Source organism: Crassostrea angulata, chromosome 7, assembly GCF_025612915.1.
Source record: "Crassostrea angulata isolate pt1a10 chromosome 7, ASM2561291v2, whole genome shotgun sequence".
In the NCBI taxonomy this organism is placed as follows: Eukaryota; Metazoa; Mollusca; class Bivalvia; order Ostreida; family Ostreidae; genus Magallana; species Magallana angulata.
Window position 1 is genome coordinate 14981063 of NC_069117.1, and position 17197 is coordinate 14998259.

At 36.2% G+C, this 17197-nt stretch overlaps 1 protein-coding gene across 6 annotated transcripts in view; it reads left to right on the forward strand.

Moving 5' to 3' along the window:
• The window catches only part of LOC128157120 (uncharacterized), a 93986-nt gene extending 78633 nt beyond the window's left edge, over positions 1–15353 (forward strand). For all 6 annotated transcript variants that reach the window (XM_052819500.1, XM_052819504.1, XM_052819503.1 and 3 more), the window contains 2 exons: positions 9309–9404; positions 10174–15353. In XM_052819500.1, coding sequence (XP_052675460.1) covers positions 9309–9404; positions 10174–12431 — 2354 coding nt within the window. In that variant the 3' untranslated portion in view covers positions 12432–15353. The remainder of the gene's footprint in view (positions 1–9308; positions 9405–10173) is intronic.
• Positions 15354–17197: the final 1844 nt, after the last annotated feature.

Genomic DNA, 17197 nt, shown 5'->3' on the forward strand with positions numbered 1-17197 from the left:
AGCTTTATGCTGTTCTTGAAGGGCGATCTTGTGTTGATCTTCTCCCGCGTATCTCCTTCGAGGTTTCATCAACGTATCAAGAGGTAATACGACATCTCTGTTGTACATAAGGTAATATGGAGAAAACTTTGACGAGTCGTTAGGATGGAAACGAATGGCTGCCAACGTCTGATTAAGATGAATATCCCATATTTGAGCGTTGTCTGTTGTTTTCTTAGCCATCACGTCATGTAGAGTTCTATGAAATCGTTCTACTTTACCATTACCTTGAGGGCTGTAATAAGATGTTTTGATATGGTTGATATTCAATTCTTTTAAAGTTTCTTCCACTTTCTTATTCACATTTTCTGTTCCGTTGTCTGTGAGGATTTGAAGAGGACAGCCATATCTTGGATATATTTCTTCTAAGATAAGATGTACTATGTTGTCAGCTGACTTATCAGGAACGGGAAAAGCTTCTGGCCAACCAGAGTAAATGTCAATAAAAGAAACTATGTACTTGTTTCCCGACAAGGATGTTGGATATGGTCCAGATAGATCAAGTCCTACTTTAGCCATTGGAAAAGGTGGTATATCTGTCTCTTGAAGTGGAGGTTGATTTTTCTTATTGCTCCTCGTTTGGCATACTACACATCCTTCTATATAAGAGTATAACCTTTTGTACAAATTTGGTATGTAGTACTTTTGTCTGATTACGTCATATGTTTTGTCCACTCCCATATGTCCAAGTCCGTCATGATGCTGCTGCACTACTAAAAGTTCTAACTCACGTGGTACATACAGGCGAAGTTTTGGGCCTTCTGAGTCTCCATCTGAAAGATAGTACATTAAACCATCAATTTCCAAAAACTTCTTTTCTTCGGTTGCCGTTGCTGTTCCTTTATTTAACCGATTCTTCAGTTTCTTGATCTGCGCATCGTGTTGTTGACTTTCTTTGATGTTGATTTCTTCTGGTAGATCAATAAAGGGTTTGACCAATTCGTCGTGTTGTTTAACTTCACATCTGGCTAATCTCTTAGGCGAAAAGGCATTGGAGTTAAGTACGTTCACTTCAAAGAAATTGTCCTTAACATCTGGCTCATCATGCTCTGATTGTTCTTCCTCTTCACACTCCAGGTTGACTGTCGGTAATCTGGATAAGAGATCTGCACAGCAGTTAAATCTTCCTTCTATGTACTCTACCTTACAGTTATATCCTGCAATACTTAATGCCCATAGTTGAATTTTCTTATTTTGCATTGGAGATTCTAAGATATACTTGAGCGGCTTATGGTCTGTTCTTATAGTAAACTGAGCACCGTGTAAATAATGGTCTAACTTCTGAAGGGCGTAATGGATTGCAAATGCCTCCTTTTCTATGGTTGACCACTTTTCTTGAGTTTTACTCAGCTTGTGGGATAAGTAATATATTGGCTTATCTTCTCCCTCATCTGTCTTTTGAGTAAGGCACGCTCCAATACAATTGTCGCTGGCATCGGTGTACAGGATGTAAGGCTTATTAGTATCTGGATATGCTAGTAAAGGCACTACCGTTAAACTTTCTTTAATAAAGTCAAACGCTTTTTGGCAACATGGCGTCCATTTGAACCTTGCATATTTTCTGGTTAAGTCAATCAATGGTTCCGCAATCTTAGAGAAGTTCGGTATAAATCTCCTGTAATAACTACACATACCTATAAAGCCACGAACTTCTCGGACTGTAGTGGGCGCTGGTAACTTTCTTATAGCTTCGACTTTCTTTGGATCAGGTGTAACGCCATGTTCATCAATGATGAAACCAAGATATTCTGTCTGTTCCTTGAAGAAACTACATTTCTTTAGCTTCATTTTAAGTCCATGCTTCCTTAGGCAGTTGAAAACGTCTTGAATATGCCGAAGATGATCTTCCGGTGTTTCTGAGAATATAAGAATGTCATCCAGGTATGCGATGGCAAACTCCTCTTGTCCTTGAAGAACTATATTCATCAGCTCTTGAAAGACTGCTGGTGCATTACTCAACCCAAATGGCATCCGGTTAAATTGGAATAGTCCTTTGTGACATGCAAAGGCCGTTTTTTCTTTACTTGAATCTTCTAATTTCACTTGCCAATATCCACTCTTTAAGTCTAGTGCAGTGAAATATTTTACCTTACCTAGTAAACATAGGATGTCATCAATCAACGGTAGCGGGAATGATACGGGTTTCACTATCTTATTCAAGCTTCTAAAGTCAACGCACATCCGGTCTGATCCGTCCTTTTTCTTCACCACTACTAAGGGAAATGACCAAGGCAATTGTGATCTCTCAATAATCTTTGCGTCCATCATTTCCAGTATGGCCTTGTCAATTATCTGTCTTTTATTTAAGGGTACACGGTAGGGTCTGTTCTTTATTGGGTGGTGATCTCCAGTTTCTATCTTCATTTTAACAGTATCAGTCACTCCAAGGTCACTGTCTTTCTTTGCAAATAAATCATTGTTTTTGCTCACAAGTCTTTTGATTGAGTGTTCAAATCTTCTAGGTACATCAATTTCTTCTTTTGTGTCTTGAGTAGTCTGTATTTCTGAGATTTCCTTCTGTTTTAATGCGGTAATTCGTCCTACTATGTAGCCTCTTGGAATTTTATAATTTTTGTTAGTTTGGTTAACGAAGATCATTGGAACTTTCTTATCCTTCCGAACTATACAAACGGCGTCTTTTAAATATAGTCCTGGGTCTTCCATAATGCAGTTATTGTCTATGCTGTTCACTTCAACCAAGTCATTTTTTTCCAGAGGAAAATTGTTATTTATTTTTCCATAGAATACAGTCACCGTGTTTGGTCTCATAATAAGTTTCTTAGGAGTTCTTACAATAGTTGAGATGTGTAAATCTTCTTTAAGTTCCGCGTATACTTTGCCATCAATACGCATGAGTCCAAGATCAAAGTATAAACGAACATTGTTTTTCTTGAGCCAATCACGGCCGAGAATCATGTTTCGGCTGAGTCCCTTTGTCACATAAAGTTTGTGGTCTAAAGTTAACCCTGAAATCTTAAAGGAAATATTTACATACCCTATCGCAATTAAAGAATTGCCATTTGCTGCTTGTAAAGAGGGGATGTCATTATTAAACAACTTGGGGCGGGGAAATAGATTATCATACATTTTCTTACTAATTAGAGATACGGCTGCACCTGTATCTACCAAAGCTCTAAATTTATTTTTACCTACTTTTAATAAACAGCTACTGGGGTTGTTAGTAAAATTAATTTCATATGTAGGTCTTTGTTTAAAGTTCTTTCTTCGGGCTTCAACGAAGGAAGAACGTCTTAGTTTTCCTGTTTTTGTTTGTCAAAATAAGAGCGCGATTTGAAATTTTGAGACGATCCCCTATTTACTTGGTCGCTAGATTTATATGTTCGGCCTTGACGATTTGATGGTCTGCCCCGATTTTGCTGTGTTCTTTGATACATATGCGAGCCCCAACAATCTGCACGCACATGACCTACTTTACCACAATTCCAACATTCCACAGGCGAACGGGGTTTCTGCTCTATATTATGGACGGGTTTGTTTTGACTGGGTCGTTTATCTATTTGAGGACGGGACCTGACTTGGGATTTATTTTGAGTACAAAATCGAGCCCTATGACCCGTCTTTTTACATTTAAAACACCTACTATTACGCGCATGGTCAATTTCCATTGGTTCTACATGCCTTGTTTCTACTGAGGTAAGATTATCTGCTCTATCCTTTAATAAGGGAAGAGTAGTATCAAAATTTGAAAGAGTTCGTCTGTTGTCATTACTTTGTACAATTTCTGTCATATTTGACCCTCTTATCGCTAGCCTCTGTCTCAGATTTTGTTCTCGCATTGCTATTTGAATTGCGGATTCTAAATCTTTAGGGTTTTCTCGCAAAATTTTCATTCTGAGGTAGTCGAATGTCAACCCGTCACAAAAGATATCTACTAACTGTTGTTGTATCAAAGGGTCTTTTAGTCTGTCATTACTGTAGGCGTCTTCCGCGATTTGCAATAGTCTCTCGGCGAACAACTGAACACTTTCATTTGAATGTTGTCGAGTCTTACGCATTACTGCTAACGCGTGTTGGGGGTCTGTTATTTCTGCAAATCTATTTTTAAGGGATTCCTTAAGATCGTTCCAAGATGGGATTTCTTCAGACGCATCTGTTTCATCTAAATACCTTTTAATATAATCCCCAACTGAACCCTTACTCGTTATGTATGCAAGCATGGGGATCTCATGACCTTGTTTCCCAGACATAACACTGTACTTTTCAACTTCCTTTATCCACTGTTTAAATTTTTGAGCATCTCCCTCAAAAGGAGTTATCACAGAAGATAGGGGCACTGAGAGTGCAACTGTTATAGCTTTAACTTGACCAATAAAAAAATCTTTTTCATCATCCTGATCTGGGACTCGGTGTCGAGTTTCACGAGTTTCATACGGCCTAGCATCATGATATGTTTCAAAAGTATTTTGTTTAATCTGCTCTTTTTCTGGGGATTTTTGACCTGTTTCTTGCCCTTTATTTTCATTGTTCTGACCCAACCCCGCGAATTGTTTTTCTAATTGCTCCATTTGATTTTTAAATTCTTTTTTATCAAACCCATCACCTGTCGCCATATTGGTTGCTTAGACAAAGTTGTTTACTTCGAGATAGCTATAAGAGACATATAGAAATGGTTCTTACCTTACTCTGTATTGAACTTCGCTCAGTCCTGGTCACTGGCACCAAGAAAGTTCATGTAAGCCTTCTGTCTTACAGGATCCTATTGAGGGTCAGCTCAAGCTTATGGATGACAAGTCCAGTATTTCTTTCTCAAGCGGTTTTATTAAGCGTGATCGTATAGTTAAGATTACAACAATCTAAAGCAGCCCAAATCAGGAGTCTGCACAATCTCATTTCATATGGGTATATATAAGGTTTTACTTATGATGGACAGTTTTGACTAGTTCAGCCCATATACGACGATCATGAGTGAACATTTAGTGTTCAAAATTAAGATTAATAGTTTATTCCTAAATAAAGTAACAGAACCGTCAAAACTGCCAATCAAAGAGTCTGGATGCAGGATGTGGGTCTCCGAGTCCTGGGTCTCGGAGCCCCCCACCTAGTATGAGGCATCACTTACTCACAATACGTTCATTCATACACGGCATAAAAGGTTACAAAGGTTAATATATAGAATACACAATACATGACTCAATATAGAATACTAGAGCATTCGTTGCAGACACAGAATCGCCAAATAGGTCACATGTTGTTAAACTCTCAATTTGGATATTATTCTGCCCGTATTATGACCTGGTTTCATAACATCATTTAGGAATACTACGCATTGCTACAAGAGTCACAGAGTTCATTCTGTCAATTATCATTAACACCATTCAGTGCGCAGCATCTAGGTACACATAAATATCATAGTGACCATTATGTAATACTAGCAATTCAAGGTCATAGCATGGCTATCTGTTTACATATATTTTTTTAAACAAAAGTTTTGCTAACGAGGGGTCTAAATTTTTTTTATTGAAATCGGTCTCTATGAGTGAGGAAAATTTTATTTAGCGGCCAATATGTGCATAAAAACTTAATGATAACATATTTACGATATGTATTAAAGTAGAATTTCATTTTAAATCAAATCTGTTAATAAGTTTTCGAAAATTTATAAAGCAAAATTCTTTTTTTGGAATGTATTTTGGTCTGTAGACATATGTTCCCCCCCGTGAAACAACAAACCCTTTAGTAAAAATATGCTAAATAACAATAATTAAAACCCCCCCAAAAGGAATTTTTGTTTCACGGGGGGGAAAGATGTTTTAAAAAACATTTCCGTTTTCCGTTATTTTCTATTATGAAATGAGCTATTTTAACCCAAAATACAAAGTTATCTCGCTTTGTTTGACCAAATCATTTATATCTAATGAAAATATACATAAATGTTTACATTATAATAAAAAAATAACTTTAATTAGACAACTTTCAAAAATTGACTTTTAGTTAGGCGGCTACACAATGCTATCGTTCGCAGTCCTTTCAGTCAAACTTGGCACAAAGCATCACTAGGTGAAGGGGATTCAAGTTCGTTCAAATAAAGGGTCACACCTTATTTCAAGGGGAGATAATTTAGAATTATTGAAAAAATGTTCATATTTTTCAAAATTCTTCTTCTCAAAAACTATTTGGCCAGAAAAGCTTACACTTGTGTGAAGGCATCCTCAGGTAGTGTAGATTCAAGTTTGTTCAAATCATGGTCCCTGGGGGCAAGGTGGCGCCACAATGTGGGGGATGGATTTTTACAAAGGAATGTATAGAGAAAATCTTTAAAAATCTTCTTCTCAAAAATCATTAGGCCAGAAAAGCTCAAATTGGAGTGGAAGCATTCTCAGATAGTGTAGATTCAAGTTTGTCCAAATTATGGTCCCAGGGGGTAGGGTGGGGCCACAATGTGGGGATGAATTTTTACATAGGAATATATAGAGAAAATCTTTAAAAATCTTCTTCTCAAAAACTCTTTTGCCAGAATAGCTTCAACTTGTGTGGAAGCATCCTCAGGTAGTGTAGATTCAAGTTTGTTTTATAAAAAAGAGGGAAGAAAATATTTAAAAATCTTCTCAAAAACTCTTGGGCCAGAAAAGTAAGGCCGCAGAGTGGGTTTTGATTCTGATACTGTAATGCTAATTTGATCAGAGTTAAGGATATTGCTGCTCAGGTGAGTGATGTGGCCCCTGGACCTCTTGTTAGATATCCTCTCAAATTTCACCTTCCCTAATCAAGGCTTTCTAATCTGTACCTCTCCATTTGTGAGGAGAGGTGCATATTAGAAAACCTTGATTGGGAAATAGCCTTTTTAGCTCACCTGAGCTGAAAGCTCAAGTGAGCTATTCTGATCACATTTTGTCTGTCGTCCGTCTGTCCTTCCGTCTGTCCGTATGTCTGTAAACTTTTCACATTTTCAACATCTTCTCAAGAACTACTGGGCCAATTTCAACCAAACTTAGCAGAAATCATCCTTAGGCAAAGGGGATTCAAAGTTGTGAAAATTAAGGGCCACACGTGTTTTCAAGGGGAGGTAATTAGAAATTAATGAAAAATTTCGAGAAATTTTCAAAAATCTTCTTCTCAAGAACCAGAAAGCCAGGAAAGCTGAAACTTGAGTGGAAGCATCCTCAGGTAGTGTAGATTCAAAGTTGTGAAATTCATGACCCCCGGGGGTAGGGTGGGGCCACAATGGGGGGTTGAAGTTTTACATAGGAATATATAGAGTAAATCTTTAAAAATCTTCTTCTCAGAAACTAAACAGCCAGGAAAGCTGAAACTTGTGTGGAAGCATCCTCAGGTAGTGTAGATTCAAAGTTGTGAAATTCATGACCCCCGGGGGTAGGGTGGGGCCACAATGGGGGGTCGAAGTTTTACATAGGAATATATAGAGTAAATCTTTAAAAATCTTCTTCTCAGAAACTAAACAGCCAGGAAAGCTGAAACTTGTATGGAAGCATCCTCATGTAGTGTAGATTTAAAGTTGTGAAAATCATGACCCCTGGGGATAGGGTGGGGCCACAATGGGGGGTCAAAGTTTTACATAGGAATATATAGAGTAAATCTTTAAAAATCTTCTTCTCAGAAACCAATCAGCCAGGAAAGCTAAAACTTGTGTGGAAGCATCCTCCGGTAGTGTAGATTCAAAGTTGTGAAAATCATGACCCCTGGGAGTAGGGTGGGGCCACAGATAGTGTAGATTCAAGTTTGTCCAAATTATGGTCCCAGGGGGTAGGGTGGGGCCACAATGTGGGGATGAATTTTTACATAGGAAAATATAGATTAAATCTTTAAAAATCTTCTTCTCAGAAACTAATCAGTCAGGAAAGCTGAAACTTGTGTGGAAGCATCCTCAGGTAGTGTAGATTCAAAGTTGTGAAATTCATGACCCCCTGGGGTAGGGTGAGGCCACATTGGGGGGGGGGGTGTTAAAATTTTACTTAGAAATATATAGAGTAAATCTTTAAAAATCTTTTTCTCAGAAACTGATCAGCCAGGAAAGTTGAAACTTTTGTGGAAGCATCCTCAGGCAGTGTAGATTCAAAGTTGTGAAAATCATGATCCCTGGGGGTAGGGTGGGGGCACAATGGGGGGGGGGGGGTCGAAGTTTTACATAGGAATATATTGAGTAAATATTTAAAAATCTTCTTCTCAGAAACTAATCAGCCAGGAAAGCTGAAACTTGTGTGGAAGTATCCTCAGGTAGTGTAGATTCAAAGTTGTGAAAATCATGATCCCTGGGGGTAGGGTGAAGCCACATTGGGGGGGGGGTGTTAAAGTTTTACATAGGAATATATAGAGTAAATCTTTAAAAATCTTCTTCTCAGAAACTAATCAGCAAGATGATTCTTTATAATTGGTAAGACTTTGGCTCCAGGACAATTCTTCGGCCTCACAAGAAGGTTCAGAGTTTGATGTAGCTAAATATCCCATATATAAACAATTGTAAAGGATCTTTTTGAGAACTGCAATACTCAACATGTGTAATGACTATAAAATTGAAGCAGGCAGCTATTTTTTCATTAGAATCTTTTGTATTACTGTATTGAGTTATTGCCCTTGATTTATTGATTCTTGATTATTTTAATTAATGCATCCGCTGTTAACCAATTATTGTGATGATTATTTTTATACAATAATAAATATTCAATGTATATAAGTTGTTCTGCATAAGTAGTTTTCCTGCCCTGTATCGCATTAATACAAGTGTGCGGTCATACCTGCTTGTGGTGGTAGTGGTGGAGCACTAGTGTATGGTCATCCCTGCTGGTTTCTGGCCTTTCTAGCGCAAGTGTGCGGCACTCCCTGCTTGCGTTAGGTTAAGCTGTTGGCGCAAGTGTGTGGTCATCCCTGCTTGCGTTATCCCTGTTTGCGTTAACGTTGGTACCTGTTGAGTTGCATAGGTGTGCGGTCATCCCTGCCTGCGTAACGTTGAGTCCCTATATATGTGCAGGAGCGGTGATTAAAGTCTGCTCTTGTAAATATTGGCAGCAATCAGGGCTATCCGAGTTCCAAGGGGGAAAAATGGATTTGATGTATACAGGATCTACATGCATTATTGTACATTGTCCAGATTGTTTGTATTATGACTCCATTAAGCTGACTTTATCATACCTATTGTTCCTCAGGTGAGCGATGTGGCCCATGGGCCTCTTGTTTTGCCAGATATTTTCTTCATGGAAACTACAATGCCACAATAAGTCATATTTCCTGTAGAAGTATCCTATTATGAAAAAAATACAAGTTGATATGTATATAAGTTTGTTCTCTTTGTGCAGAAATAAAAAAGTTGGCAGAAGTAAGAGAAGAGGATTTAGTGAACTTGTATGCTGAGGAGATTAAAATACATATAGGACATATGGAAGATGTGGAAGGTGAATGACGCTTCCCTTGTTTTTAATTTACATGCAGTAATTGGGGTATTTAGAATCATGTTCAACATCTTCCTTAAAAAATACGAGATCTGTAACATCAAAGATTTTATCTTTGAGACTTAATTTGATGGATTTTTATGAGACCAAAACTTAAATGTATTGTGGGTCACTTCCAAGTACTATAGTACTGTATTTTAAATCAGTTGATAAAAAAGCAACGAAAAAAGGCAGGCCATATAGATTACACATATGGTATTATTGTAAACAAACTAGTTCATATTACAATTATGTTTTTTCCTACAGTTTCAAAAAGGGAAAGAATCATCCAGTATGATTCATAATTATGCTTGTTCTCAGTTTTTCTGCCATAAGAACAACTCTGAACAAGCATAAATATAAATCATATCAGGTATTTGACCACTTATGACCAATGCAAATGGTATCTTGTCTATATGAATCAGATTTGTATTGACAAGACACTATTCTATAGTCTTGACAAGACACAATTCTACAGTCATCAGAAGTTATAAAAGACACTTTTTATCAAATTAAACCAACATTTTATTTAAGTCAACATTTTAGTGGGAAATGTTAAAGTTCAATAAAAATATGCAAATAAATGATGAAAATATACAATTTAGCATTGTATTAAACTTAAACTTGAATAACTAAAAAAAATTTCCATTGGATGGAGGGTACCTGGTATCTTAAACAGAGATATTATTTCCGAAATATCAAAATTAATACTTGTTCTTGATATATTTTTCAGATCATTTCAAAGCAAAGTGTTGCCGTTACTATGTAAAAGAAGTGATTCTTCTTGATCATGAGTTGGATGTTGCAGTGTTAGAGATTGCAGAATCAAATGATTTTCGACTCGCACACGGAAAGGATGATATAATGTGTATCAGACAAGAAATTGTTCCTATGCCCATTACTTCAGCACCTGTTCCGGATGGACATCTCTTTATTGCAGCTCACCCATTTGGGAAGACTTTGTGTATGGAGAGTTCTGTGAAGCTTCTCGATGACAGTGAGAAGTCTGTGTTTGTTGAGAACTTTATTACCCAGGCAATAGTGCAAGCTTGCTCCAAGAGCAGAATTTCGATCCTTCGGCATGTTGAAAATGCAGAGACGGTGTGTGCAAGACTTCCGGTCTGTTTTTGGGGGGACAAGTACAAGTATGAAGCAGTTGAAAATTTGATCAAGAGGACAGACACAAATTGGAGAATTGCTCATTTAGAATATCATAAAGAAACGGAATATGACTTTGAGAAGGGATTCATTATTCTGACAGAAAACAATGAAAAAGTTATTAAGATACCTATCAAAACAAAGAAAAATGAAGGACAGGTAGAGGTTTCTACAAAAGCTAAAAGGTTACTGATTCCAGGACAAGAGGGGAAAGAAAATAAATGGCATGAATATGATTTTAAAAAATTTTTGCACTCAGACTTACCAAAGAGAGGTGATCTGCAGATACCAATCCAGAAAATTAGTGAGAGAAATGGGCAACCCTACAGGTTTATTCTCACATCTAAATATGATCAAGCCAGCTATGCATGCCAGGTTGATGAAAAGGAAGGCACCCTTGTAATAAAAAAGTTAAACAACCCCATTAATGTTGAAGAAAGTAATAAATCTGTGGTATTGTGTCTTGTAACTAAGGTGAATTATATCAAATGTGAGATAGTACCAGCATGTGAAGAAAAAGGTAAATTTAAATTGAATGACAAAGAAATTAAGGATGCCTGCAGTGGCACAGTAAAATTGGAAAATTTAGAAGATCAGAAACCAGAATATGAAGTACCAGTAGAAATAAGGATGGACAAACCCTTCAACTTACCTGAATTGTCACTTAGCCTGCAGAAAGATAGTGAAGGAAAACTTTCACTCCTTTACAATTTTAGAGAAGGAAGAGCAAAATCAGGGAAGACTTTTTATTTTAGTCTGAAACAAGAAAAACTCCTGAACATTGAACTTGATTATGGAATGAACAAAAAGAGAGCTGAGAAACAGAGTTCCTGTACTTTGAAGGTCAAAGTAGATGAGAAAAATCCCAGCAATGAAAATGTCGAAGATGAGCAAAATCCAAATGAAGTTAAAAAATATCCTCACAAGGAAGATGTTAGAAATATATTGCAAGATATTATGATGAAAAATGTTAAGAAGAAAAATGATGCCATTCGTTTGAAGGAAGAGGTACAGGGAGAGTCCTGGATTGGGAACATTTTAATCAGAAGACATTATACAGATGGACACAAGTATTGTAACTTAGAATTAAAGTATGATATAACAGGAACATTATCATACAGAGCAATATGGCAAAAACGAAGGGAATGGACTATGGAGGATAAAATCAAGTATGTTGTTTGGCCAACCTTCTCATGGTCTACTGATTTTGTGCTTGAGTTTTGTAAAACAGAAAAGTCAAGAGTGACTTTGTCCATCCACAATACTGCCGACAGTTACAGAATCATGGAGTACTTTGATCCAAGTGGAAAACATTCAATCCGACAAATACATTTACCAGTGACAGGAAATCCCACTGTACCTGGGAAAGTCATCTATGTTGAAAATAAAAGACTTGGGAAACTGGGGTCTGCTAACAAAGAAATGAAGAGTCATTTCAAACAGACATTGAACAGGTCACTAAGTACAAATGAAATAAAGGAATATATTGTTACAGAGGAAATTAAAATATATGGGAGGGAAAAGTACATTAGAATGGAGCAGTTAGCCCATACAAAGTTAATTGACATGGAACATGGGGCCTCGGGGGGAGCATGCTGTTTCATCGGAGAGCAAGGGCAACTACTCTTCCATGGAATGTTTCTTGGAGCATGTCCTTCATTTTACTACAATGATGCAGAGTGTAAGCTGTTTTTCAACAAAACTGGTACCTGCTTCAATGAAGTGCTGCCTTCTAAATGTTTAATTGATATATTGAAGAAATCAACTGGTAAAGCTAAGCTTGATCGAAATCCCAAACCTCCGGAAAGTTTTTACATCAAAATTGAAAATTAAAGGACAAATATTTATTATCTTACTTTAGAAGGGACATGGTCCTTCATTTGAACAAACTTGAGAGACCGTGATAGTCCAATTGTGAAAAATTTTTGACAATATTTCAGCCAAATAGTTGAAAATAGCTTAGTTGTAGCAAAGTTCATCATAGAAATTAAATTACCCGGTTATAAAACTTTAAATATTATGGAAAAAGATGAAGAATGTATATCATTAAAGCAATTCTGCATGTTGGATGATGATTCCTTAACGTCACTGTATATGTATAAATAATAGACTTAAACATAATTCATAGGAAAAGAAAAAAGATTGAAACAAAGAATGTATGATAACATAACCATTTATTGAAATATATACCGGTATGTGCGCTCTTACATGGTCATTACTGTGGAATCATTCGAATTCATTTTGGCCATTTTGGTGGATTGACAATTTCTGAAAGTTGAAAAGTTTTGGTTGTATATCTAAAAAGATATAAGTTCATGTACTATGTTTCATATTTAATTTGGGGGAGGGGGGGGGGGGTGTTAATTCATGGGTGAGGGGTACCCGAGAGAAATCCCTGAAAGTTATTTAAGTCTCAGTGAACTCTATTGATTTCTCTTCAAATGGACATGTTATAGGTTAAGATAAACAAAATGGTCTAGGTGCCTCTTGTTTGTAACAGATTCACCATAACTGGATACATCATCAAAGACTGAAACAAATTTCAAACAACACATTCAGTGAAGGCTTTTGATTCATATTAAGAAGAAACTAATAGTTGAATTTTTGACTGATACTGGGGAAAACAGAGAAAGTGAACTGGCAATTGTTGGATTTTATAGACAAATTCCAACTTCTTCATCTGTGAGATTCAATTTTTCAGCTGGAGAGTGGGGTGTTCTTTGTTGAAGTGCTTTCTTTGGTTATTTGGAACAACATTCTATGAAGACTTTTACAGCCACTAGACTTTTACAGGCACTGGTAGTAGTATAACAGTTGGACAGCTGCAGCTCTAGAGTGATGAGAAATTGTGGGTTTCTAGTGCAGTGGCTCTCATCTTCATTATTAAATACATGTATTTTTTAAGAATATATTAAATTTACATGTAATTACTGTAGAATCAGTTTTATTCGTGAGGTCAATGTTCGTGGGTAGCTAAATTTTTTCCTGGTTTGTGCGAACGTAATTTCATTGGTAGAAAGTTTGGGATAATCTTAATAAATATTAAACATATTAATGCTTGTATATACATTCATCGGGATGTAAATTTGTGGCCAAGGGTTACCCACAAAAGCCACGAACATTGGTCGCCCATGAAAAATGTTGATTCCACAGTAAAAGCTATTCATGCACTCATTAGGTTTCATTTTTTCTTTTGATCTTTGTAGAGATTTATATCACCTATATTCAGAAAAGTGATGATATATTATATAAATAGTGCCTGTTTGGGAGGGTAACAGTTGAAATTGACACCCCGAGGAAACCATTGTCAACCGACGCGAAGCGGAGGTTGACAATGGTTTTCGAGGGCTGTCAATTTCAACTGTTATCGTCCCAAACAGGCACTATTCATTTTATTATACTGAATGTCTTAATTTTAGAGAATTTTTTACTGCTTTTATATAGAAATGACGTGAATTCTACAGCGAACCGAATGCGCATAATTTACGCGCATGTAACAATTCGTTGTGTTACCCGTTGCTAAGTGTGTTGCTAATGCTGAGGGTAATAGAACAGATTATCAACTGCGTCTAAACCAATCACATTTCAGTATTTAATGTGAAAGTATAATAATATAAAATATCACATTTAAATCTGAAGTCAAGGGTTGCATATAGCTTCTTGAGAGTTGAGTTTACATTATTCAAATATTAACAAAACATGGCAGGAGTAAAGCCGAATGGATCAGAAACCCTTGACTTTGGAAGATAATTTAAAATATGGTTTTCTTATTGCACATGCACTTACAGATAATCCAAAATATATGACATTTTTCTAGCCTTTTTAATGATTTTGATATATTTGATGTGCCTGGAAAATGTTTTTTCTGGAACATCAAACATCAAAATATTAATCATTAAAATAATCAGGATTATTTAGACTAACTTAAAGAGGTTCAATCTTTTTGTGTGCTATACTTGAAAATATTTTTCATTTATGATTATTTTGTATCATTTTATTATTATAATAGATTACGGTAATTACATATGCCAAAATTTATTTTTTAGAAGGAAAGACATTTTTGTTGAACTTTCAAGGTTCAAGAGCAATTCCATTTTGTATGATGAATACCAGTAATCATAAATTCCCGAAGAATTATTTTTTTAATATCTTTTTTGCTGCAGAACTGAAGCTCTACAGAAATTTGGGTTGACCCAAATTCCTGTAGCTTCAGTTCTGCATGCAACTACAAATTATTCATTAAATCAGTACATTGAGAGTTTAGATAATTATTATCCATGCATCATTTTGACTAAACGATCGATCCTGAGTTGGAAAACTATGTACTTTAAAAGAGGTTTTGGTACAAAAATTTCAGATGGGATGCATTATAGTTTATTTGGATCAAGATAATGGGGAAGCATTTGTTGGGGATTGGACTATGTAGGGAATCAGCATGGATGCATGAAAATGGTGAAAATTATACTGGTATGAATTAAATACACACAGCAAAAGAGTCGCCACCTAGGGTTTGGGGTCTGCTAGATAGATAGATAAAAGTCAGAGATAATTATAATGAACCAATCAATTAATCATTTAAATTTCACCTTGAAGTATTATAATCAAGATAAAAAGCTGGTTAAACCCCTCCTTCCTCCATGGATTACAATTTAGAGGATTGGTGAACATAGTTTTTCCTTTTCTTTGTTTTTTACTTGTCAAAATTTCGGATAAGTATGCCCCCCACTGGCGTCGGAAGCAAATTGAAAGTGGGGGGGGGGGGGGGGGGGCTAGACAGAAATATTGAGAGAAAAAAACCTAATTCCCAAAATCATGAAAATGAAAGGGGGGGGGGGGGGGGGGGGGGGGGTTGGTTTAGTAATCCTATACTTCCAAAACAAAAAATCTTTCTGGCCATAACATTTTTTCCCCCAAATCATGAAAATCCTAATCCATGGGGGAGGGGGGGGGGGGGTATACCTATTGTTCCAGTAAAAAAAAAATCTTATACCTACCAAATTTTCTTCTTTTTTTTCAAAAATAACAAAATTCCTAATTCATGGGGGGAAGGGGGGGGGCCATACATTACAGAACAATTATGTTTCCTGCGAAAAAAAGGGGGGGGGGCTGAACCCTCTATTCTGCTATGTGCCTAATGGTTAGGTCTAACTTAGCCAAAAAAGTGGGAGGGCTAAGCCTATGCCCCCTTCCTCCCACCCTTTCAATTTGCTTCCAATTTCTGTGCATTGAAACAAATTGCTAACACAAAATGACGTGGTTAATACTTGACTATAAATAATGTGCTTGTAGCTTGTGTTTTGTTTTCCTGATATTGATAGTTTGTGTTTTTGTAAAGGGTACATCTACATCTAATCCACTTGTATTTTTGTATATATTTATAGAAATGTCAAATTTACACCAGTTTCTTACATGTATTATAATTGTAAATCAAGCAATATATCCATCTCTCCATAGATCTGTTGTAATATCACTTTTATTGAGATTTGTTTGTAATTCTACAATACATTATACCTGGTAATTTCTCTCTACACCATAGTTTAACTCTATGTTCATACTGGTACACATATGTAAACATGCATAAAGTGCTCTTTCCAGTATTTTAACTAATAAGAAGCAACTACTTGATCCAGTTTTTAGCTCACCTGAGCCAAAGGTCTACATGTATAATATGTATGAGCATGTTTCCAAGTCGAGGGTTCTGATCAGCTCCGCTACTCATGAGTATGAGCGGAGCGGATCAGAAACCCTTGACTTGTGAAGATGATACATGTCATTGAGACATTTTTGTGATTGTTTACCGTTATACTTCCATAATATTAACAATCTTTAAAATATCAACAACAAATGGTATCCCTGATAATAATATACTATATGCATGGTAATTTAAATTATTTGGGATTCCATAAACTGACTGCTTGTGTTATTTAAACTTCATGAGGTTTTTTTTTATCATTGGACCAGGGATGTTGCAAATTAAGAGTATTTACAAAAACCCCATTCATACGATGAAACTTTGCTTATGTGTGCAAATTTATTGGTACATGTAATCGTGAGTAAATTTACACACACAATTGTAGTTAATTTGTTAAGCTTTCAGACAAGATTTATGTAATGTAAGTAAATCCTAAAATTGTCATTTAAAATAAGAAGATGGACTGCTTCAGACTCATGAATTTTCACAGAAAAGGGGTATTTTTATACTATTTGGGTACCGGTATGCATGTAGGACTAGCTTTTAGTTGTTTCCAAATCAAAAAAACTATGAGAAAAGTCTGATTCACGGATTGATATGACAGAACTGCACTTAATGACTTTAAGGACAAAGATTGGTAGGTACAATGTATGAGAATTTTTTAACAAAGATGAAAAATTTCTTGAAAATTTGGAAAATACTTTGGTCCCCTGCCCCAAAGACTGTAGGAGATACATTGCATGTTGAGAAAAAAGTGGCTATTGCCATCTTCTGGTTAGCGTCTTCAGTGGAATATCGGACTGTTGCAAATCTTTTTGATGTTGTGACAACGTTCAAAAAATAATTTGCCCATATAGTCCTGTCTAGTTGCAGATTTAATCAGCTATGTAGAATTTGCATGAGAAAA